The sequence below is a fragment of the Diadema antillarum genome, unplaced genomic scaffold, assembly GCF_040938485.1.
Source record: "Diadema antillarum isolate AM-2024a unplaced genomic scaffold, OU_Dant_1.0 scf00000008, whole genome shotgun sequence".
NCBI lineage: Eukaryota > Metazoa > Echinodermata > Echinoidea > Diadematoida > Diadematidae > Diadema > Diadema antillarum.
This window is the reverse complement of record NW_027270897.1, coordinates 3,250,191-3,273,501: the sequence shown is the minus strand read 5'-3', so window position 1 is coordinate 3,273,501 and position 23,311 is coordinate 3,250,191. Positions and strand designations below refer to the sequence as shown.

General features: G+C 38.8%; 1 protein-coding gene across 1 annotated transcript in view; it reads left to right on the top strand.

Annotated features, from left to right (window-relative positions):
- Positions 1 to 22,911, top strand: part of LOC139718591 (uncharacterized) — a 73,396-nt gene extending 50,485 nt beyond the window's left edge. Inside the window, exons 18-29 of the mRNA XM_071630060.1 lie at positions 569 to 655; positions 1,721 to 1,840; positions 4,386 to 4,445; positions 5,496 to 5,675; positions 6,429 to 6,621; positions 7,688 to 7,797; positions 8,505 to 8,694; positions 10,242 to 10,342; positions 10,838 to 11,003; positions 11,443 to 11,531; positions 16,549 to 16,714; positions 22,892 to 22,911. Coding sequence (XP_071486161.1) covers positions 569 to 655; positions 1,721 to 1,840; positions 4,386 to 4,445; positions 5,496 to 5,675; positions 6,429 to 6,621; positions 7,688 to 7,797; positions 8,505 to 8,694; positions 10,242 to 10,342; positions 10,838 to 11,003; positions 11,443 to 11,531; positions 16,549 to 16,714; positions 22,892 to 22,911 — 1,482 coding nt within the window. The remainder of the gene's footprint in view (positions 1 to 568; positions 656 to 1,720; positions 1,841 to 4,385; positions 4,446 to 5,495; positions 5,676 to 6,428; positions 6,622 to 7,687; positions 7,798 to 8,504; positions 8,695 to 10,241; positions 10,343 to 10,837; positions 11,004 to 11,442; positions 11,532 to 16,548; positions 16,715 to 22,891) is intronic.
- The last annotated feature ends 400 nt before the right edge of the window (positions 22,912 to 23,311 follow it).

The window sequence follows — 23,311 nt, the reverse complement described above, 5'->3', positions numbered from 1 at the left end:
CTTGCATCTTACAATATTTTTTTTTCATCTAATAAAAATGTATATATCAGCATAAAGTGAATGATGTTGGTGGTATTCATCAGTAAAATTGAAGGCACATTTTTTGAAATCACAGTTTTAACTCTGAAATTCACCAATGTAAAGCACTGTCATCAACAATTTCAAATTTGCAGAGGTAGTACAAAACATGGAACTGTTGAAGAGCAATGAGAAAAGAGAGGAATCGGATAATTCATGCTTTAATTGAAAGAGTTTGAAGGGGAACAATCGGCTAATCAATTTTAGTCACCATCCTTACTCGTAGTGATTGTTCAGTCCATTGATCTGCTGATAAATGAAAGTTTGCCTGCAAGCCTGTGCTTTTATGCAATTCCAGCAGAAACTTTTTCCCCCATTGTACCACCAGAGACTTAGAAAAAAAAGTGAAATTGAAATAGAGGCTAGTTTATGCAGGCAAGACCTCTTTGCTCCTGTGACATATACAATGTAGTATGCACAAGATTTTAACGGCATCTGCAATCATACGAAGTGACATTTCATGTGACCTTCTACGTTTCATTGCATGCAGGTTTTCAAGGCAGACCCAGCTCTGTGCAGCGATTGTAAAACTTTGATCACTGATGTGGATGGGATGCTTAGCAACCAAACAGTTCAGGTAAAGTCCAACAATTGGGCTGAAAGTGTCGGAAATTTCTGTTTTTTAGCTGCAGTCGTATCATAGCAAGAAGTATATGCTGTTGTACCATGTTTGAGTTCTGTGGTTTTCTGCTGTAGTATAAATGCTTATTTATACGATACACCCCAACTTTAGACATTGGGTTAAAAAAAAAGAACAAGGACCCAGGAACTTGCTTTTGTGTGTAAAGTGCATGCCCAACTTTCAATATTTTTTTTTCTGGACAAAAATGGTGTGAATTATACATGGGTGATTATTTATTTGTTTGTTTTGTTCGTTGTTGTTTTTTTTTTTGTGGTATCTCTAACATTTATTGTTGCTATTTCTGGAGGGAGAATAAAATGAAACCCTCTCTTCATTTGAGCCCCATCTTGGCCATATACAGTGTATGCCATTGTCTATTTTTGGTAACAAAATTTTCAAATCCCTTAATAAAATCACAAGATCTATTACTGATCTTCAATCAAATCAGCAACAGAGATTACAAAATTAAATATGATGTCATCTCAACTGACAACCTTTTAATACTTATTTTTAGATTTTGCGTAGAGTTTAAAAAATAGCCAGCTCAGTGTAATATCTACTTCCAGTATTGGGCATGCAGTAAAAATTTAGAGTTGCCAATTTGCTGAGGTTAGATGATTATTTCTATGGCAAATTAACCCTGGAACTTAATTTATCTGTACAATGTGTATCAGGGCAATTACCCCCCCCCCCCCCCCCCCTCCGCCGCCTAAATACCGTTTAGTGGTAAGGTAAAGATTAGGGTTAGCATTAGGTTTAGGGTTGGGATTAGGTTTAGGATTAGGGTCTGTAGAAGGGTACTGGGGTAATTGCCCTGGACTCAATCAAGAATACCAGTAAGAGGAAGAACTAGTGTGCAGTGCTAAAATGTATATTAAGAGTCGCTTGATCTAGCTATGGTATGCGTATTTCCATACCTTAGGAAAAGATTACAGCCACATGAAGTGTTCTGGCTGCCTCTCAAACTCTGTGATTGTTTGTATATATTTGTTTCCATTTTCTTGTGGTAAACTTTTGCAGCAAATGATCCTGACAGAGCTACAGACCCTCTGCCAGTATGCAGGAACGTACCAGCTGGAATGCAAACTCCTCATCCAGACTTACGGACCCACCGTCTTCCAGTACCTGGAGACTGCCCTTGTGAGTCAGTACATAGTTCTCGATACCCGCGGGGATATTCCCGTCAATTTCTGCAGCCAGTATTCTCGTTGAAAGCTGACTATTAACCCACTGAGGACAGGCTGATTTTGCTACAACACATATTTCTCGTAAACACTTGCCCGAGGACACTTGGGACTCATCCTCAACGGGTTAAGTTGTATTCTCGGTGCTATGATAGCATGAAAATGTATTTATTATTCATTCGCACAGAAATGAGCACCAGAGTTTGACTACATTTGTGACCCGCTACAACGAAATGATCCTAAAGTCGGGCGAGGTCAATTATTTGAAAATTGCATGGCATAATTTCCTAATCTTTCTGCTTTAAATTGATATATAACACATCTTATAAAAATAATCGGCTGCGGAGATATCGATGTTTAAAAGAGAGCATGTCGAGACGTCTGGGAAATCACTGTTTCGAGAAAAGCACCCTAAAAGTTTTCCTTGCAACGCAATCGCGATCAAGGGACACGCAAGTCAGTTTTCACCTCCGGACAATAGAAGGCAAACCCTAGCAACTCCCGAAATGCTCATTCAAGCACAGCGTCGGCGGTCTCCTCACCGACCAATCAGTGACCAGGATGCCAGGAGAAGCGGCTGGGCATAGCGCACCCTGCCTGCATGCACCAGTCGACTGGGCAGTGTGTGAGCTTCACGCTTTGGTTAGCGGCAAGCAGCAAACTTACCAATGAGATCACTCTGGTCGTTGTTAGGGGTGGAGCCTATCTGTGGCGCTCAATCCAAATTTTGGAACCAGTTTCTGCTTCGTTGAAACGCCAAAAAACATGGCCCAGAAAAACGCTATTTTTTTTTGTCTTTCCTTTCACCATTTTGCTTCAAAATTTCGACAGATGATAGAAGATATGTCAGAGTACAATAATATGTCAAAATCAGAAAATCGTAAGTTTTGACCAATTTTGATGCTCTGACTTCAAACTCGATTTTCACCGCTTCGACCGTGCGCGACTTTAGAACCCTTTTGTTGTAGCGGGTCACATTTTTCTTTACTGGCAGGGTAAAAATAGATGAATCCTATTAAAGAATGGTGTACATTGTAGTGTGAAGTTTATCGGTACACTGAAGCAGCAGACCAACACCCACTACATCAAAAAAGTGTGAATTGAGTCAAGCTAGACGAAGCACAGTTCTCATCCAGCCTTATTGCCTCCACCAAGGAGATTTTGTTGTCGGCACTGGTTTGTTTGTTGGTCTGTTTGCAAAGTAACTCCAAAATGTTGTAAACGGAATGTGGATGAAGCTTAAAGAAAAAGTGGATGATGACACAAGGAACAGATGATTTTAAGTTACATTGGTAGTGATCCAGGAATTCTTGCAAATTTTCAAAGGATTTTTTTATCGTTAGGAGTTTAAGCTGCGCGTATTTGAGGTTTGCATTCATGCACCAAGGCGCTTGCTCTGCTAGAGGCACTGTGGAGGAGGAAGCTGATGAGGCAACGTAAACACAGGCTTCCTTTAGCTTTATCTTTGGGATATTGGGCAATTTTCGGCATGCTGTATGGCTAGAATGAGTTGCTTGGCGGAGGTAGGTCTCTCCAAGTGCTTTTCTAGTTGTATTTGCATTCATATTGCAGTCGTATTGTCAGGAATTGTTGCAGGTGGTCTGGCATCATGCATAAGCTTAAAGGTGCATGGTCCCGGTGTTTTAGTCAAATGCGTACGCGGGCGCACGGCGCAAGTTTCCTATAGAGACCTACGCTATCGACTCCTCTTTAGCGCTTACGCTTTGGCCCACTTCCCCGAGTCCGGAGAAGTCCGATTCACTGTAGTCAGTGGTCGGATCACAGTTCGGCCCATGATTCGGCTGAGGGGGATGACAGCTTTAGCAAACTTCTTTTGTGATGTCATAATAACAAGCACATATGCACGCACCCTGGCATTACTACAGACTGCGCGATGCACAGAGAAGACAACGAAGGCAACGTTACTTAGCAACATCTACGCACTTTACTCTCGATGACAGCTCAACTTCGGTAATCTTCGTATCAATGCTAACGGTGATCGGCAGTATCATCAACAGCGCCCTCTACACTACCGGGACAATGCACCTTTAACAGACAGAGTTCCTGAAGTGTTCACTGATTTTAGCCATGAGTTACTTTCAAAAGTCCATTCTCATCGACTCATTTGTATGATTCGATGTGATTTTTCACTGTAAAAGCAGAATTTCGTAGTTCCTCATATCTCGTGTTTCACACTGTGACATGAAAACTTTTTGTGAGGGGTTAAAGGAAAAAAAAAGATTAACAACTGCAATGGTTAAATGTATGTTTTCACTGTAGGTGTGTAATAACAGAGTTGTGAGATTGTGTTAACAAATCAGCATTGTATGAATCCTAATATCTTTGAAGTTAGATATGGGGACAGGACTGCCTGCTGAACTTAATTTGATTGAACTTAAATCCTTCAAAGATATTTGTCGTGGATAATACCTCATTATTTCATGAAGTCCCAGATTCAGCCATTTTGTGACGCTGTCTCATGTTTTTTTAACTTCTTCCAGAATCCTGACACAGTCTGTACCGAGATTGGATTCTGCACCTCTGACGCTGCACCTGCCCAGGTATGAGCTTTCCATGACATTCAGGCAATACTCAGCTTCTTTGCAAAATCAGACCTATGTAATAATGATAGTAGATATTTTTAGAGCACCTTTTCCACTGGATACAAAGCGCTATGAGATGCACCTATGTGCACGATGGTTGATTTATGCACATAGGCCCAAGTGCTGTTGCTGTTTGGTTTCAGCTTCTGTGGTACAAAACTGTATGAGTGTTGCGTGCTTGAATATGCCAGAGCAATTGTTGTTCTTGTAGTCTGCAATTAGCCATACATGTGTGGTAAAACGAGTACTGTAGAGTTCATGATCCAAAACCTTGCCATCTTTATTAAGATAATTTTCTGTTCTCATGACATGACACCAGTACATTGTGTCTTGTCAATTTATGCATTGTGAACTTGATGATATGTTCATCAGGAGTTAAAGGGATCGTATAGTTTTAGTTGAGACCTAATTTCAGGTTTCTAACATTTTTTGGTGAGATAATGAGAGACCTCTTATGAAATCTGAAAAAGCATGTAATTCCATGAGGAATTCAACGTTTATTTGATGAAAATTGGTTTTGAAATGTCTGAGATATCCAAAACAGAGCGATTCTAATAAAGTGTGGGACCCACCTTTTATTACAATCGCTTTGTTTTACTTTGTTTTTGGATGTTTCAAACCTGATTTTCATCAAATAAACTTTGAAGTCCTCTTAAAATGGTACGCTCTGTACTATTTCATAAGTGTTTTCTTGGTATCTCGCAAAAAGTTAAAAGCCCAATTCTCATCTCCACCAATACTATACCATCCCTTTAAGGAGCAGGGGCTGTGAAACTTTTTTCAAGATGTGGGGGGGGGGGGGGAGGTCGGTTTCAAGGGTTAAGGTACAATGTAAACCCCTTTGATGGAAGTTTCTTTACAGCACCTGACAAGTACAATGTGGTTCAGGCTTGGTAAGCACACTGCTGTACAACTGTGTGTAACATGTGCTTTGATAGGATATTGACACTATCTATTTCCCTACCCACCCCCTTTCCCTTTCCCCACCCCCACCCCCCTTCTGTGTAGCTCTCTGTGCCTGCCTCAAGTATACAGTCAGCAGCCTTGATCCTTGCTGCACAGCCTGTTCAGCCTGTTAAGGCGAACCGTCCCAAGCCGCCAGTCACGAGGGTGTCCGACGAAGACTGCGACTTATGCAAGGTCGTCATGCACCTGTTTGCTGAAGTATTTAGCGACAACAAGACAGAGGTGTGCGAAAATACGAAGCGTCGCTGGCATGACAAGACCCATGTATCTCAAATTTTGGTGAAAATCACCGTTTTGGATTAATGGTCAGATAATCAAGTGGTGTCGTGCCCCATCCTAGCTGCTTACCACAAAAATGAAGCCGCCAAGGCATGTCAAAGGAAAGGCTCTCCCATTTGATGTAGTGCTTTGGCTGCCATGTTTTTTCATTCTCTCCTGAACATGTGACTTTTTTGAGATACAAGGTTTTGTCACCCCACCAGCGATATTTTTTCTCTCTCTGTTTTTCTCCTATCTCTCTTCCACTTTCCTCTTTGATATCTCTCTGTTATACTCTGTCATCTCTCCTTCATATGTTTCTCTTTCCTCTATCTATGCCTCTTATTTTTATCATTTTTATTTTTTGCTGTGTTTTCTTTGCAGTAGTCCTTGTTATTGGAATTATGCTACAGAGATGCCAGCTGTTCCTTTCTGGCAGTGTTTAGTGTTTAGTGTTCTGGCAGTGTTAAGTGCTGTCTTTTACCCCCAAGACTGCAGGTTTAATGGAAAATATTTTGTTTCTCACAGAAATATTCTACACATGTATCTACTGCAGGAAAAGTAAAAATACTGTTTTTCCACCAAAAATGTGTTGTTGTTTTATTCAGCCATAAGAATATTGCACTGCCTTATATAAGGTTGACATCCCTGATGCTGTAACTGTTATGTGGATTTAGCATGCATACCTGTTAATTTTTTTCACACATGGTGCATCAGGAGGAAATCCTGAACGATTTTGAAGTGGTGTGCAATATTCTGCCCGAGGCGGAACGGCAGGAATGCAGGAATTACATCAGCACGTACGGCTACCTCATAATAGAGCTCCTCTCCCAGTCGTTGTCCCCCGACAATATTTGCCGCGAGCTTGGCTTCTGCTCTTCCAGCCAGTCTCTCCACGAGCCGATGAAAGGTAAACAAGTCTCCGACTCCGCCCACCGCATTTTGTTTCTATCTTTTTTTCAACGTGTGCAGTTTCAGAGACTCACAAGATTGACGTATACTGTTTTATTCTCTCTGTGCTCCTTTTATATTGTTGGTAACCTTTATCATTTGGTATTTTAATGTTTAAATTGCAATATGTGTATGGTATTTGTTTTCAAGGGTACATTCTTTTTTTTAACAAGCCTCTGGCTTTCCCTGAACTGTACCTGCTACATTTTGTAAACATTCTATATCCAAACGATTTTTATTACTGAATAAATGTATGAATTGAATTGAATTGAATACTGGACAGGCTACTGCAGAGCAGACCGCCAGCAAGAAGTTGTCGGTAGAATGAGAAGAGCAAATTCTTATGCACACATTTGTGATGCATCGAAGAAAGTTGCAAGAAATGCTAACAGCATTGGTGATGTAGCGACAATATTGAATGATCCAGCCAAAGGGTTTTACAATGCCACTCCGCGAAATTAATGAAATTCTGTCTTGATAATGGTGAAAATGCTGTTGATGCTGACGTTATACAAATAATGCACAGGTGAGAGTGCGTTACTTCTCCACTAATATCACAAACTTAAACCTGTGCATTATTTGTTTTATAAAATGGGTCTATGACCATCTTTTTTAGTTACCTTTATGGATGAATGCCAATCAGCTGCATATATGGTAGAACATGTTCAACAGCCAAGATGTTTCAAGAAATGCTTGTTCCAAACACACTGAACACAAATTCAAATATTGTTTACAGTAAGGAAGTGATTGAGTGCATGCTGCTGAAGTATGTACAATGTGACATTAGTGAACGTGCAGTTATACTTTTTTGTTGCACACTTTTCACAGTCCGTGCATGTTAGTACAAAAAATAAAGAACACTCACATGACTCATTTTAGCACTTCTGATTGGCTGAATTTTTGAACCCATTTTATAGTACTGATTATCACAATCATGATGATAATAATAGAGCTGAAATATCAGGCGTTGCATATCACGCCATGAAATTACTGACATTTCTTTACAATATTCTGTCATATTTCAGCGCTGAAAGCCGTCTTGTCCAGACTCCCGACGGCAGACACCCCGTTCTGCTCCATCTGCCAGCTGTTTGTCCAGGAGCTGGACGTCATCTTGTCTTCCAACAAGTCAAAGGTAGCAAGTCCAGTCGATAGCAATGAAATGATTTGTAGCATACATTGGAAGGTGTCCAATAGCCTCTATATCGTGAGATTTGTGAAGTTTGGGACTTTGCTGAGAAATTCAAAGAAGAATCTGAATGTAATGTTGTGATAAACTGGATGAGTGATGATGAACAGCACTCAAATCACATCTTACGCACTCACCACACAAACACACACACACACATATGCATAGCAGGCATGGTTTTGTTTTTATTTTCTATTTGGTATCATCTGACTCTGTGAAGCTTACTCAGGGAGGGGTGCCTTTACATAAAATTGTAGGCAGGAGGTTCCATCATCTTATCGTTTGGCTTGCATGCAGCACAGAGAGGAATGCTGATCTAGAAATAAACCAAACAAAACAACAACAACAACAACAACAAACCTGTAGATGTCTCCTGTAGCTTAAGATTTGTTCTATAGTGAATTAATTTTGGACAGCATCCATCAGGAGTTCAAGAAACCAGGGAAACTGTTAGCCTACGTAGAAATGAGATCAAACATATTCCTTTTGGGATTGGGGGTGCTTTCAGGATCATAAGTTCTTTTCGATGTGACAGAGGACTATTTTGAAGTCTGGATTTTTGTTTTCATCCTTATTTGTCTTTTGTACTTTGCATGTTTTACTTTTATTTTGGCAATGACATTTTGTTTTCATTTCTGTCTCTTCCCAAACAGACGGAGATCGTCCAGGAAGTGGAGAAGTTGATCTGCAACAACCTGCCCTCACCGCTCAACACCCAATGCATCTCCTTCATGGAGATCTACGGGGATGTTCTTGTCCAGCTCCTCCTGGAGCAATTCAACCCCCAGACCTTCTGCGCCGAGGTCGGGCTGTGCGACTCCTCCGCTGCCGTGGCAACAGCCTGTGAGTGCCCCCTCGAATCTTCCTCGCGGAAAGTGCTGTCGTGCCAATATTTTGGAGGAGGGGGGAGACCAGGGAGGGAAACTGTTAGCCTTCAAAGAAATGAATTCAAACATTTTCCTTGACCCTAAAAAGGCCGGGGGGGTGAATCAACCCCCCCCCCGTTATTTTTCGCGACTATTCCGCTGCACGAAATTTTTTGACCACGCCGTTCGCTGACTTTTTACTTTCAAGTCTTGCGCATCTTTTGACACCATTTCTGCGAAAATCGCGCATACCATTACGACGCTGCACGACCTTTTATACACGCCTGTCACACCGAAAATGGCTCAAAAACGTGATTTTGTGTATAAAGTCTATGCAAATGGAGTTTTCTCACCTTATTCATAAAGATATGATTATTTTCACTTTCATGGTCTGAATTAAATTAATTTTAGCATAATTATGCTTGAAAAAGATTCTGTCATAAATTTTGTGGAAAAAAATAATAAAACAAAAGGTCGAAAAAAACAAAGAAATACATAAGAAATTCATGAAACAATAAAATACATAAGAAATTAAGTTTGATACCAGATTTTTTTTAGAGTACATTGTTAAGAATGCTACAAAGAATGTTATCACCAAAATTAGCATTCTAGGAGCTTTACTTTCTGATTTAGAGCAAAATATATGAGTTTATGCATATACATTGTATTAGCATTATTAATTAGTAACATGAAAATTTCCTTTTCTTTTTGTATAGTGTGGGAGATTACGCCACAGGTAATGCATGTGCCAATTTTCATGGCGATCGCGCGATCCACGGCTGAGATCTCGGGGGGGGGGGGGGTTTGAATCAACCCCCCCTTCGGCCACAGAACACCCAAAAAAGCCCGGCCTGGTTAGGGTTAAGGAATGATGATGTTTTGTGGATTTGGGCAGGGGGTTGGGGGGAGGGGCTTCCAGGGAGACAAGGGACCTGGCAGGTTCATGGAAGGCAGTGTTGTCGATCAAGGGGATTGGAGCGAAGTAGATGTGCTCGCAGAGATGACCCATAGAAGAGGAAATGGATGAGATAGGATGGGATGGAGGGTGGGAAGCTGCCAAAACTTGGCAGCCTTCTGACAAAGTGAAAGAAGTGAAACAACACAGTCTTGCATGAAGGCAGCTTTGTCCAAATGGTGATATTAGATGAAACATGCCTGCTTGCTGCATGGGTAAAAACTTGTATAACTCTAAATGTAGTGATCCTCGCACACACACACACACACACACACACACACACACACACACACACACAAATCACTACTCATGACACCATTTCCTCCTCCCTCCCTCTCCCACCCTGCATCTCTCTCCCTCTCACTTATTTAACTCAGTTCTCTCCTTTTCCTTTCATCTTCTCCCCCCCCTTCATTCACATCTTACCCCTCTCTTCCTCCTCTTAATCTCAAACAAAGTTATCTTCATCTCCGCCCTAGCTTCAATGGCACCACACCCATTTTGGCCCAGTGTGATAATGCCACCGTTAACATCACAATTTTGTCCCTTTTGCATATGTTTTCTAGCAGCTGTTGATAAGGCTGTCTCTGCTGATGCCAGTACGGAATGCGTCATCTGCGAGTTCGTCATGACCGAGCTGGATGAATTGCTCTCTGAAAATGCCACAAAGGTAAAAGGTCAACTTCAGTTTAATCCCACCCCCCCCCTTTTTTTTTTTCTTTACACTCTCACTATCATGACATGCTCTCTTCTACGGCTGGCCCATTCTAGGAAATTCGGACAGAGAGCTGGAAAAGTACAGTGACATGATTGCTCGAGCTGATTCGAAATGAGATGAAACTAGCCGCTTCTCGTAGTTTGCAAAGGATTGTTTTGTGTAGAGAGTACCCCGTTTGAAATGTTAGAAATAGATGTTTGCATTGCAGCTCTCCACAAGTGTGATCATTTGTTTCATCTGTGTTATGTTAGACCAAGGGGAAAAGATGTTACTGTAAAAGTGAAAACATCCACACGGTTCACTTTGAGCTTTGAGCCAATTTTAGAAACTACCCTTGCAGTTATCATTATTGCTATCAGTTTTGTACCATTTTTTGTCATTATCATATTATCAATTATGAATATAATTGATAATTACTGATAATCATATTCATGCTAATAAACACAGGAAGAGATCATTGCGGCTCTAGACAAGGTGTGCTCCGTCCTTCCCGACACCCTCCGCGATGAGTGTGTCACCTTTGTCAACACCTACGGCCAGGACATCATCGCGGCCTTGGAGAAGGAACTGGACCCCTCGAAGGTCTGCACCACGCTTGGCCTCTGCACCTCAGGTATGTCAGCAAGTTTGGGTGACAAAATCAATTCCCTTCCTGTTGTGTGTAGCATTTTTTGTTATTATTTTTGTCAGTGTTGTTTGTTATCAATTTCATTAGTTTGGTTTGTCATTGTATTTGTTATTATTATTATTATTATTGTTATATATCTTAAATATCTTTGCTTCCGACAAGTGACTGATGAGAAAAAATCTCTGTGGAATGTAGGTATAACAGTTTCATGCTACTACTCGATCACATGAAATAAAAGAACCTGGGGTTGAAAGATTTTGAGAAAAAGCATTCATAATGGTCTTTAGAAAAAAAAAATCTTTGTAAAGTTTTGATCTTCATTTCCCCCATGGCATCAGTACCAGACATCACACTCATTTTGACCTTCAGAGGTGATTTGATTGTCATCTTGTCAATTTTGTGTCTTTTTGTCGATGGCAAGCAGCTGTTGCTGAGGCGGTCAGTGTGGAATGCGTCACGTGCGAGTATGTGATGAGTGCGCTGGACAGGCTTCTTGACGAAAATTCCACAAAGGTAGGTCGACATCGATCTGATCTCCACTCCTCCCCCCCCCATTCTTTTTATGCCTCCGCCACAGAGTGTCGCCAGAGGCATTATGTTTTTGAGGTTGTCCGTCCGTCTGTCCGTGAGAATCAATTTTTTGGACACCATGACTTAGAAACAGTGTGAGGTATCCTAATGAAAGTTGGCGTATCTATTTATGGGTAGACGAAGTTACTAGTAAGCCTATCAACTCTTGGGTGCACATGCTCAAGGTCAAAGGTCAAAGTTCCAGGTCAAATATCTTAAAATGTCACTATTCCCCCATAACTCTGCAGTGCCAGAAGGCATATTCTTGAAACTGAGTGTATACATGTATTACCAGATAGAGATTCTCTAGGGAAAGTTTTGGGCCATGGGGTCAAAGGTCAAGTGAAAAGGCTAAACTTTCACTTTTATCTCCTCATCTCGGAAATGTTGCAAGGTATCTTCATGAAACTTAGTGCATATGCATAACCTGCTTGACAGTGATTATCTTGGGAATTTGGGGTCATAGGGTCATAGGTCAAGACTAAAAGGTTGGGTTTAATGCTAAAATTCTACTGTGTAATGCTGAAATTACACTTTCTGCGTACCTTGGAGATTACCTCATGCAGAAACTTTATGAAACCAGGTATGTACAAATGCATTACCTGCACATTAGTTCTGTAGAGAAAGCTTTTGGCCATGAGGTCATAGGTTAAGTAAAAATGCTGAAATGTCACAATTTTTCTTCCAATGTTTTGAAAATAGCTCAAAGTATTGTCATGAAAATGGGCGTTTCCATAGTAAAAGGGTACTTTTCAGGGATGTCGCTTTATTTTCTGTTTCCAATGTGCATTAATCCCCGATACAATATGATCTTTTAGAACACTTTAATGAGAGATAACTTTACCCCAAAATTGCTTCTAACAAGCAAGCTATTGGAATTTATGCCAAAATGAAAAATTTGGGGTGAACATACACCGCTGGACAGAAATTTATGTACTAACATATGAAGGTCAAATTATAAATGCTCATTGAAACTTCATTGTTTTTCAACTGAATGGCCTAATATTTATTAGAAAAGATGATAGCAGCTCTAAAATTCTTATGAACATTGCGTTTGATACCATTTCTAGACTTAGTGGTGAACGTATGTAACATGGACAGGCCAAAATGCCACCGGTTGCATGGACTGTTAATGGTCAATCGTTGGTCAGTGGTCAAGATCAAAGAGCCTGATCAAAATGTGGATGACATATGGCACATGCAGTGATTGTGTGAAAAAGTAGAGGCATGCACATTGACTGTTCACTACTTTTCTGTTGTTTTAACTTTTAAATTGATTGATTTTTTTTTTTTTTGAAGTCATAATTTAGGTGTTTTGTAATTCAGTTGAATTTATGGGTAAAGATTTTTTATGTGGTTTATGTAATAAGTCAGTAAGGGTAAATCAAAAAGGTTTGGAATGTACTCAGTGTAAGAAATGGGTTCATATCTCATGTAATGGTATCGCAGAGAAGCTGTACAATGATGTAACAGAGCAGTTTGTAGGCTGGGAATGTCGTAAATGTACTATGAGGCGTATGCCGTTTTACGGTGAACAATATCATGAACATGAAAAGAAAACTGCAAGTGCATGTAATCAGAAAAGGGATAATTCAGAAAGTGTAAAGAATGAAAGTTTAAAAATTTCGCATATGAGTCAGAATGGACTAAATTGTGCACATTTAAATGTTGTGAGTTTAATGAAGAATTTTGATGAGATCAAAGCTATACTTTACAGTAATAATATTCATATATTTGCTATAAATGAAAGTCGGCTTGATAAAAGTATTCATTCTTCGGAAATTAAAGTTGACCATTATAGATTGATTCGAAAAGATCGTAATAGGCAAGGCGGTGGTGTTGCTGTATACATTCATGAAAGCTTGAATTACAAAGAAGTATCAGATCCCTCCATTAATGAGTTGGAGGCGATACTGTTATTGATTGATGTTACAAAATGTACACCCCTACTTTTTGCGAACTGGTACAGACCTCCTAATTCAAAATGCAATATTCTCTCTGCGTACGAAGATATGTTGGTTTTTATTGAAGGGTTCGGAACACCTGCGATTTTGATGGGAGACATCAATCTAAATATTATGCAACATTCATTAAGTACTGATTGCCGAAGGTATTGTGAGATAAATGAAATTCATGATCTTCATCAAATTAATACATGTGAATATACGCGTATATCTCCTGATTCACGGTCTCTCATAGATCATATGTTGTGTAGTCAACCTGATAAGGTAATATGTTGGGGTATACATGACGTGGGATTCAGTGATCATTCTCTGAGCTATCTCTCATGGAAAGTAAAGCAGATGAACAATACAAACAGTTATGCAAATGTGATTATGTTTAGAAAAACTTCTGGTGTTGATATAGATGCATTTAAAGATGAAATGCGGTCACAAAATTGGTCTGAAGTAGAAGAATGTGGCTGTTTAGATGATGCAGTGTCTCAATGGGAGAAATTGGTAATGGAAGTTGTAGATAAGCATATGCCAGTCAGAGTCAAGAGAGTAAAGAAGAAACACTCTCCATGGATTAATGAGTTTATTTTTGAATTGATGAAGAAACGGGATAAATCGAAAAAGAATGCGAAATTGCACAACAAGGTCGAAGACTGGAGAGAATATAAGAAAATACGAAATAAAGTTACGTTGGAAATAAAAAAGGCAAAAAAGAAATATTACGTTGAAAAAATATGTGACAGTCAAGGTCGTGGGCAATCTTGGAACATCCTCAAATTATTCATGCCTACTAAGTCTTCAGAAATGGTTCATATTGCTGGAGACAGAAAAAATATAGCTGAGGAATTTAACAGTCACTTCTCAAATGTTGCCAACTCTATTCTTTTTGAGGAAAATGAATCGCAAGATATCTTACTAAATTGTATAAATAGACATGGAAACTCATTTGTATTAAGTCCAGTGAGGGAAATAGATGTATTTAAAGAAATTTCTGCTCTTGCAAACAAAAAGTCGGCAGGCATTGATGGTATAAGTTCTTATGTTTTGAAGTCATGTGGCTTGGAGCTTGTTAAAAGTATAACGCACATTATCAATAGATTGATTCGTGAGGGACGAGTTCCGAAGCGATGGAAAATAGCAAAGATCACACCATTGTTTAAAAAGGGAGATAAATCCGATCCCGATAATTACAGACCTATTTCTCTCTTACCATGCGTCTCGAAACTCTTAGAAAAAATCGTCCAACGTCAACTGATCCGATTTGTGTTAGACAATGACATTATCACGCACCATCAGTCTGGATTTCGAAAATTGCACTCGACAAGCACTGCTGTAATTAAGGTAACAGATGATTGGCTTATGTCACTTGACCATGGCATGTACACTGGAGCTATTTTTGTTGACCTCCAAAAGGCTTTTGATCTGGTTGACACTGACATTCTACTGAAGAAGCTTGCTTCTACCTTAGGACTTACGGGTAAATCCTCAGACTGGTTTCATAGCTATCTAAAAGGCAGACATATAAGAACTGCTGTTAATGGTACGTTATCATCAGAATTACCGATGACTCATGGGGTACCACAAGGATCTATACTTGGTCCGATATTGTTTTTGTTATTCATAAACGATTTGCCAAACTGCTTCGAGAAATGTTCGAAACATTTTTATGCAGACGACACTGTCATCTACTATTCAAATAGAGATCCGAAAATAATAGAACATGTACTTAATGAAGAATTACAGAAATTAAGCGTGTGGATGAATCATAATAAGTTGAAAGTAAACTGTTCAAAAACTGTTTCTATGTTAATCGGCACAAAACATATGCTTCATAAACATAGTACACTCAACTTAAGAATAAAGAACAAATTTATATCTCAAGTTGAAAGTTTTAAGTATCTAGGTATTATCATTGATTCGCAGTTAAAATGGGACTTACATATTGGGCAATTGTGTAAAAAGATTAGTAAGATGATAAGTTTTTTGGCCAGGGTGAGAGGATTCGTCAACGAATCAACTATGAAATTGCTGTATAATTCAATAATTTTACCTCATTTTGATTATGGTGATATGATCTGGCACTCAGCAGCCAAATCCCATGTAGAAACGTTACAGAAACTACAAAACAGAGCAGGCAGGATAATACTCAAAGTAAAGTCGTCTGAACATAAATCAATAAGTGAAATTCATGATAATCTGAAGTGGGAAACTTTACAAAGTCGCAGCACAAGGCATGCTTATTTGATGATGTACAAAATTCTTCATGAGATGGCACCTACCTATTTACGTGATAAATTTATTTACAAAGAATCCGGTTACTCTTTAAGACAATGTGAGAAACTGATTTTACCGAAACCTAATTCTCAGAATTGCAAACGTACATTTTTATATCGTGGTAGTACATTGTACAATGATCTACCTTTGTCTATTAGACAGTCGAGCAGCCTTACTGATTTCCACAGAGAAATCAAAAATCGTATATGTAGATTTTGAACCGTAAAATAGTACAATTATTGAAAATGAATTGATGAATATATGTTGTGTGTATTTACATGTATATTACCCTATGTCACCAGAGATCTAAGATGATTCGGGGGGGGGGGGGGGGGGGGGAGGGAGGGGGTGTTTGAGGGATTGTTTTGTGATATGATTTTAGATATTATGTTTGGTATGAATGAAAGACATGTTAGTCATTATATGTTTATAAATCTTGGACCCCATGGAAGAACAGATCTATCATGTTGACAGATCTGAAATGGGCTATCCACCGTTACATGTTATCATCATTATCACATGTCAACTTGTTTTCATTGTATTTTGATACTTCAATCTTGATTCATGTTTCAGTTATGTCATGTTCAACACTGTTTATCTTGTATATGATTTTATTGTTTCGGAAATAAAAACAAACAAACAAACATAATCCATACCGTTATTTTGATTTTTCGTCATTGTTACTAATTAAATACTGTCATTATTTCAATTATTTCATGCTGATAAAACAGGAGGAGATCATTGCAGCTGTAGACAAGGTTTGCGCCATCCTTCCCGCCACCGTCCGTGATGAGTGCGTCACCCTTGTCAACACCTATGGCCCGGCCATCATCGCGGCCTTGGAGGAGAAACTGGACCCGAAGACCATTTGCACAACGCTTGGCTTATGTGACTCAAGTAATTCAGCAACTTTGTGCCAAAAGTGTTAACTTTTTCTGTAATCTGCAGTGTTGTTTGTTCATCATTGATTTATGCCAGTGAGATTTACGAATCTTAGTTTGCTCCACTTCAAGAAAACAAATGAGAATATGTTAATCAAAATGAACATTGGATAAATGTTTCATTGTACTTGTCTTCATTTTGTTTTTTTATCGACCCGAATCAAAAATACAAAAGATCATACAAATCATGGTGAGTGTGAAATAATTAGACAAAGCAGCATCGAAATCTGTGAAACAACACAGGTGCGATACAGAACACACTATAAATTACACTGTAAATATCAAGACTAAACTTACTAAATTTTGTTATAAAGCACTTTTTTTTTCTTCGTATGCTCTTCTATGGATGATTCTGAATGCAGGCTTTAAGCCTTTATATTTAGATCCAGATTTGGTTCTTCTTGAAGTAAAGCTGAGCCATGGTTTTCTTCACAAACTGTATGCTGGTAACAAAATTCAGTCAAGCTTTTAAGTCTTTTAAACTTTTCTTTTCTTACTTTGAAATTTATAAAGAAAATGAAGAGGATAACACAATCTGGAATAGATACCAGAGATCTGGACCTTTTTCATGATTGATAATCTGCAATATATCCCATATCAGTTTCATTTAAGTACTATGGAAACAACAAAAATCATAAGAAATTTCGCATGCATTTTAATTTCGCGAATTTTGGCGCTCACGAAATTAAAATGCACGCGAACATTTCTCGTTTTACAGTATGGTCTGCATTGCACCCTCATTTCAGGAAGTTGTGTGTGTACACCCCAGCAAGTATCCAAAGGAGTAATGTGAAAGTATGGTGGAGGTTTGGACTAAAGCATAGTTGTAGTGTACCAGTAATACCTTGGCAGACTATACCTTTAAATAAGAATTGATGTCTTTGATATGATAATGCTGTTTGTATTAAAGAATAAGAATCTGTGTTTCACAAAGTTTTTAGATGTATACATGATTTCATTATTCTCAAAAAGGGAACGGTCCAAAATATATCTTTCTAAAATTAGTACTGTAGATTAAAAAATGTGTTCACATGCAGTACTTTCACATGGAATATGCTCTAAACTGTGTGTTTAAGTTTGTAGAAAGGCTGTTCTACACAGTTTGGTTGTATCAAACCTTTAAGACGGTTGTGAAGATGTCCTTCAGTTATTCATGCAGTGATTAAATAATCCTTAAAGGATAAGTCCACCTTCATATACATGTGGATTGAGTGAATGCAGCAATATCAGCAGAACACATCAGTGAAAGTTTGGGGAAAATCGGACAATCCGTTCTAAAGTTATGAATTTTTAAAGTATTATGCGTAGTCACTGCTGGATGAGGAGATTACTATAGTGTATGATGTCATATGCATACAACCATATAAAGAAAATAAAAAGAGAATTTCACAAAACTTTACTTTTTGAATTAAGTGAACATTTCTTCGACTTGTTGCTGACATATGTTATTGGTAATATAAGTCCCCCCTGCCTTCTGAAAGAGAGAAGTCAAGTGTTCTTTTGTTACGCGAGAAAAGTGAGAATATGTTGGCTTTTCTTTATTCTTTCTTAATATCGTTGTACTCATGTGACATCACAAGCTATAGTAGTCTTCTCATCCAGCCTTGAGTGAGCAGAAACTTCAAAAATTCATAACTTTTGAACGGATTGTCTGATTTCCCTCAAACTTTCAATGATGTGCTCTACTAATATTGCTGCATTCACTCAACCCACATGTCTATGAAGGTGAACTTGTCCTTTAAGCTATATGGCAACACTCAAGAGAGACATTTCTTTGTGTATGAGCTTAACCTGTGATGTCTTATTTCATTTATTTTTTTTTTCTGTTTTGTACAATCACAGAAGAGCACAGGATAGCTGAGTTGCCACATCTTTATGAAGGCTTTGCCCACATGGCCTTAAATCATAACCAGATTAAAAATGTCGAGGTTGATTCACTGAAATCCATGCATCCCACTGGCCCGTTGTTTATGTGTAATGTTTGTTAGTGAATGATAGATGTTTTGGGGAACTGATACAGCTAGTATTACAGTAGACTGTTGCTCCAACAGACATACAAATGATGATCTCTCACTTCGTGCAGTCAGGCGATGCGCCAATGCAGCATAAATCATGTTTCTTAATCAGTGATATGATAGCCACCCTGCAAGACTTTTTTTTTTTCTCTCTATCTCACCCTGTCAATGTATGTATGTCTGTTTCATTCTGTCTTTCCATTTTCTCTGTCTTTCTGTCTCTATGATACTTCTTTTTTTTCTCTCTCTCTTTATCTATCTTTCTACCAATCTGCCTTTCTATCTATCTAGTACATGTCTCGATTGTCACAGAAATAAAACTAATCTGGTCAAGCATATACAACATATAACAATAACGCCTGTATTTCCTGGTCTTCAGATTCAGTGATGGTTTTCCGACTCACCTGGTAAAAAATGTATTTCAATTCAATTTCCACAAGCATGTAGATGCAGTGAACTAGATAACATTTCCCTTTTGATGGATAAATATAGGTCTGGTACGTGAATACTTAGATATTTATATCTTTATTTACAATACGAATTGCTCAGGGTTTCTGGTAACAAGATCACTGACAAAAAAAAACAAAACTTTATACAAAACTTAACCTGTAAGTGAACCAAACAAAGGGATTCTTTGTGAGAAATCTACAAGTTCATTTTGCCTTGCTGGTATATGATGAATGATATCAGTATGGCATTGTTTTAGGTAAGGGTAATAAAATATTACTGCGTTTGGCAAGCGGATGCCATATGAGACATCTGGCACTGACCGAACTCGGACAGGTCAAGTTGATGTAGTCTGGGTGGTTGAGTCTCTTCTGCCACCTGTTTGTAGTCACAGGTTATCCGGAGGACAAATGCATTTTCAGTCTCGTGGAAGTGTTAGCATATGTGACTGTCATCTCTTCACTGTAGGAGATACCACTATTGCTAAATTTACACACTACAAATATAATAGGGGTCTTATTATTACTACTAACTACAACTACTCCTACTACTACTTCTTCTAATAAGACTGTTAGAGGCGTTGCTATTACCGCTGATATCAGAGAGTGTCTGCTATTCAAAATTTCTGTGTTACATCTTTCTAAAGATATGGAAAAACTGTGCATTTAATCCCGAAACGTATGTCCATGCCACATATTGGTATTCATTTATTCAGATAGTGTTTTGACTGATGCATCTGTGATTTTATTTTCAAGGCCAGTGCACTTCAAAAAATGTTTAGTCTATGAATGGAAAAAAAAAATTCACGCGTACATCTTGCATCGTGAAGACTAAAATGTCTGCCAAAAGGTTTCAACTTTGTTATGATGGCTACTGATATGGAAATGACACAATATTGTCAGTGATACACAAATACTGGTAAAAAAAAAATCTTCTTTCCAGACACACAAAAAATGTATTTTCTTTTCAAATCATTTAGATTGTGCAATCATTAAGATAATATATTCCCAAGCTTTACATATTTTCATTCAATGTTTGATTGAAAAATAAAGCGAAGTCAAAACAAGAATTGAAATTGATATATCAAGATAGCCAGCTGTGAAAACATAGGTGCACCATGGAAGAAAGTTTTTAGAGATGTACGATCTTTGCTCGTCCAAATTTTCTCAGGACATCCCTACAGACGGAGCGACTAAAACTTGAGACTGTGGTTTGACAGTCTTTGACCGTGATGAAAGTATCCTTCATCAAGATGTCTGCAATCTTGAGATGGACAGGTCAAATTGTATATTGGGCCATCTGTCTGTCTCTCTCTCTCCGTGACCACTGGCCTGAGTGAAAGGCCTTGGCACACCAAGCACGGTAGCGGCAACGGTCCGGGTTTTTTTGCTATGGCGCGTCAAAAGGAACAATTTCTGCTTCTGTTACAATATCACTTTCATGCTAATAATTTTGTTACAAAATGAATCTTCAACCGGTGATTTTGTTGCTTTTGATTTTGACATATTAGAATAAGATTTTTGGTGATTTCATACCAAATCATTATTATTATTTTTTTACAGAATGAGACATGTTTCCCTTTGGTGCACCACAGCAAAAAAACGGACCTTTGCTGTCACCGTGCTTGGCGTGCGAGGCCTTGACACTCTCCAACAATAATCCTTTCTGCAAGACTTCTGTGTGAAATGCTTTCTTTGCCATTAAAAGTTAACAACTGCATACCCCATGCATGCATTTGGCAAATATAATATTTTGCAAACTTGGACTTGTGAGGCAACTCTGCAAATGGTTGAATTTTGTGAACCATATTGATGGAATAAGGAAGAAGTATTATTGCTCTTCAAGAGAAAAGTCAGTGATTTCCTACTTTGGAGGCAATATCAAACACATTTGTCACAGGAGGCAACATTTTAGGTGTGTTGTCGACTTGCAAAATGAGCAAAAATTCATTAGATATACTGCACAGCTTATATAGCAACAAAATATATGATTCCTACCAAGTAACTTCCCCAGTGTTTTTTTTTCCTTGAAAATAAAGAATGTAATTATGTGATGTGATCCATGCATCAATTCCACTATATTTAAAACACTCAGGTCCTGGTTATTAGTCAAAGTGATTAAAAACAAAGTCATTGGTATTTAATTTTGACATCAAGGTTTCCTGCAAGTTATGCTGGTTTTTTGTTTGTTTGTTTGTTTGTGTGTGTTTGTTATGAGTAATTGTTTCATTAACTGCATTTGCTCTTATAGGTAACTTGCTATTCTCATTTTGCTCAACTTCAATTCATCCGATGTATTTCCTGTGTGTTGCATTTCAACAAACATGAAAATGCTGTTGTGTCAGGGCATATTCGCACCAAACATAAATTAAAGCGATGCGTTTCGTTCATCATTGTTGTATATTGGATGGGGGCAGTGCATGTATATATTCTCCTCAAATTGGCAACTTCTCCTGGATCTATGACTCTGCCCTGGAAACAATTGTAGGATAATGGATTCAGCAGACTGGCATCTGTCTGTCCTGTGATTACCATCATCCAATCATATCTCATGACCAAGCCAGTTGTGTCATAATGTGATCAGTCAAACACGCATCTAGTGTACGTGGGCCAGTCTTGAATGAAAACTTTCTCTGACACACATAACACAACACTAGCATGGGATGGACGTGCATGTGTACCTCTTCATCTGGAATGAACCACTGGAGAATTATGAAGTAAACCTCATTTAAGATTGAAGGGACTTTATAAGCTACGTACCTTTTATCTAGTTCAAAGGTGTGTAGATTATAGTCATTATAACATAATTATTATAATGGCCTTTCCTTGATGAGAAACCTATAAGGATTGGTATGTAATATCTTGCATATTTCCAGTTTTAGGTCTTAAGTAAGAATAGATGTTTGCAATTGTGAGAAATATGCATCAGATCTTTTAGAGTTTTTGTTGTCTTTCGTGCATTCTGTAACCCTAACCAGGAATTTCTTTCGTTACTCTTTCAGTTTCCCATCTATCCTTCAGCTAACATGTCATGGTAGTACACTCACTTCATTTAATCCGTTCCTCACCTTTTGAATGAGAGTGACCGCTGACTATTTCCCCTTCTGCACCTTCTTGTGTGATGTTTGCACAATTTCCTTGTTTCCTCCTCAGTTCCCTTAAATCTCCTATTCTGTATGAATGAGTTATTGTAGTAAGCCCATGCCCTGTGATGTCATTCCTCTTCCTCTCCTGATGTTCTGGCACCATCAGTTCTACACTGTCAGCAGGTGGAAAGATTTCCCCTCTTCATTCAGATATTTACCATCTTTCTCTAATTAAGTTCTTATTCAGTCACCACCAACAGATTTTCAGTGTATTATTTTCACTAACCATACCTTCCCCCACCCCATCCCATTACCCCCTCCCATCACCAACAACTTGTCCTTTATATACTCTTTGACCACACCCTTTTTTCAAACTTCCTTGAACTACACCCATCTTTGTGTTTCCTTCCAGGCTTCAGCCCTACTCAACAACCCTGTTTTACAACTCCAACTTTATTCTTCATCAACATCTTGTCTCTTTACTCTCTCACCAATCACACCATAGTCCAATCCTTCCTTTGCCACATGCTTCCTAGCCCCTCATCATCTTCATCTGTTTTACCCTTTCCTCATCTCTCTACCCCAGACCCTTGTACTTCACCATAGCCATCTATTCTACCCGTCATATATACCCCCTCTCGCTATCCTTCCCTTTTCTTCAAACCTCCTCACACCCCCTTCTTCCTTATTCCACACCCTTCTCTCTCTCTTCTTCCACCCTTCTCCTTATTACCCTCCTTCAACCACACCCTCCTCTTTCTGTAAGCTATGTTCCCCTTCTCCTCCTTTCCCCAAACCTCCACTCTTTTTACCTTCCCCTCATTCTTCTCTCACCTCCCCATCTCCCCTCCATTCCATCTTTCTCATCCCCTTCTCCTCACCCCCCTCTCTCCTCATCCCCTTCTTCCTTCCCTCTCCTCCACCCGCCCCTTGCCCAATGAATGAATGAGTAGCCTCGCAAACTGATTAGTTTTCCATGGGGGCTGGTCCAGTGATGTTTTCCACT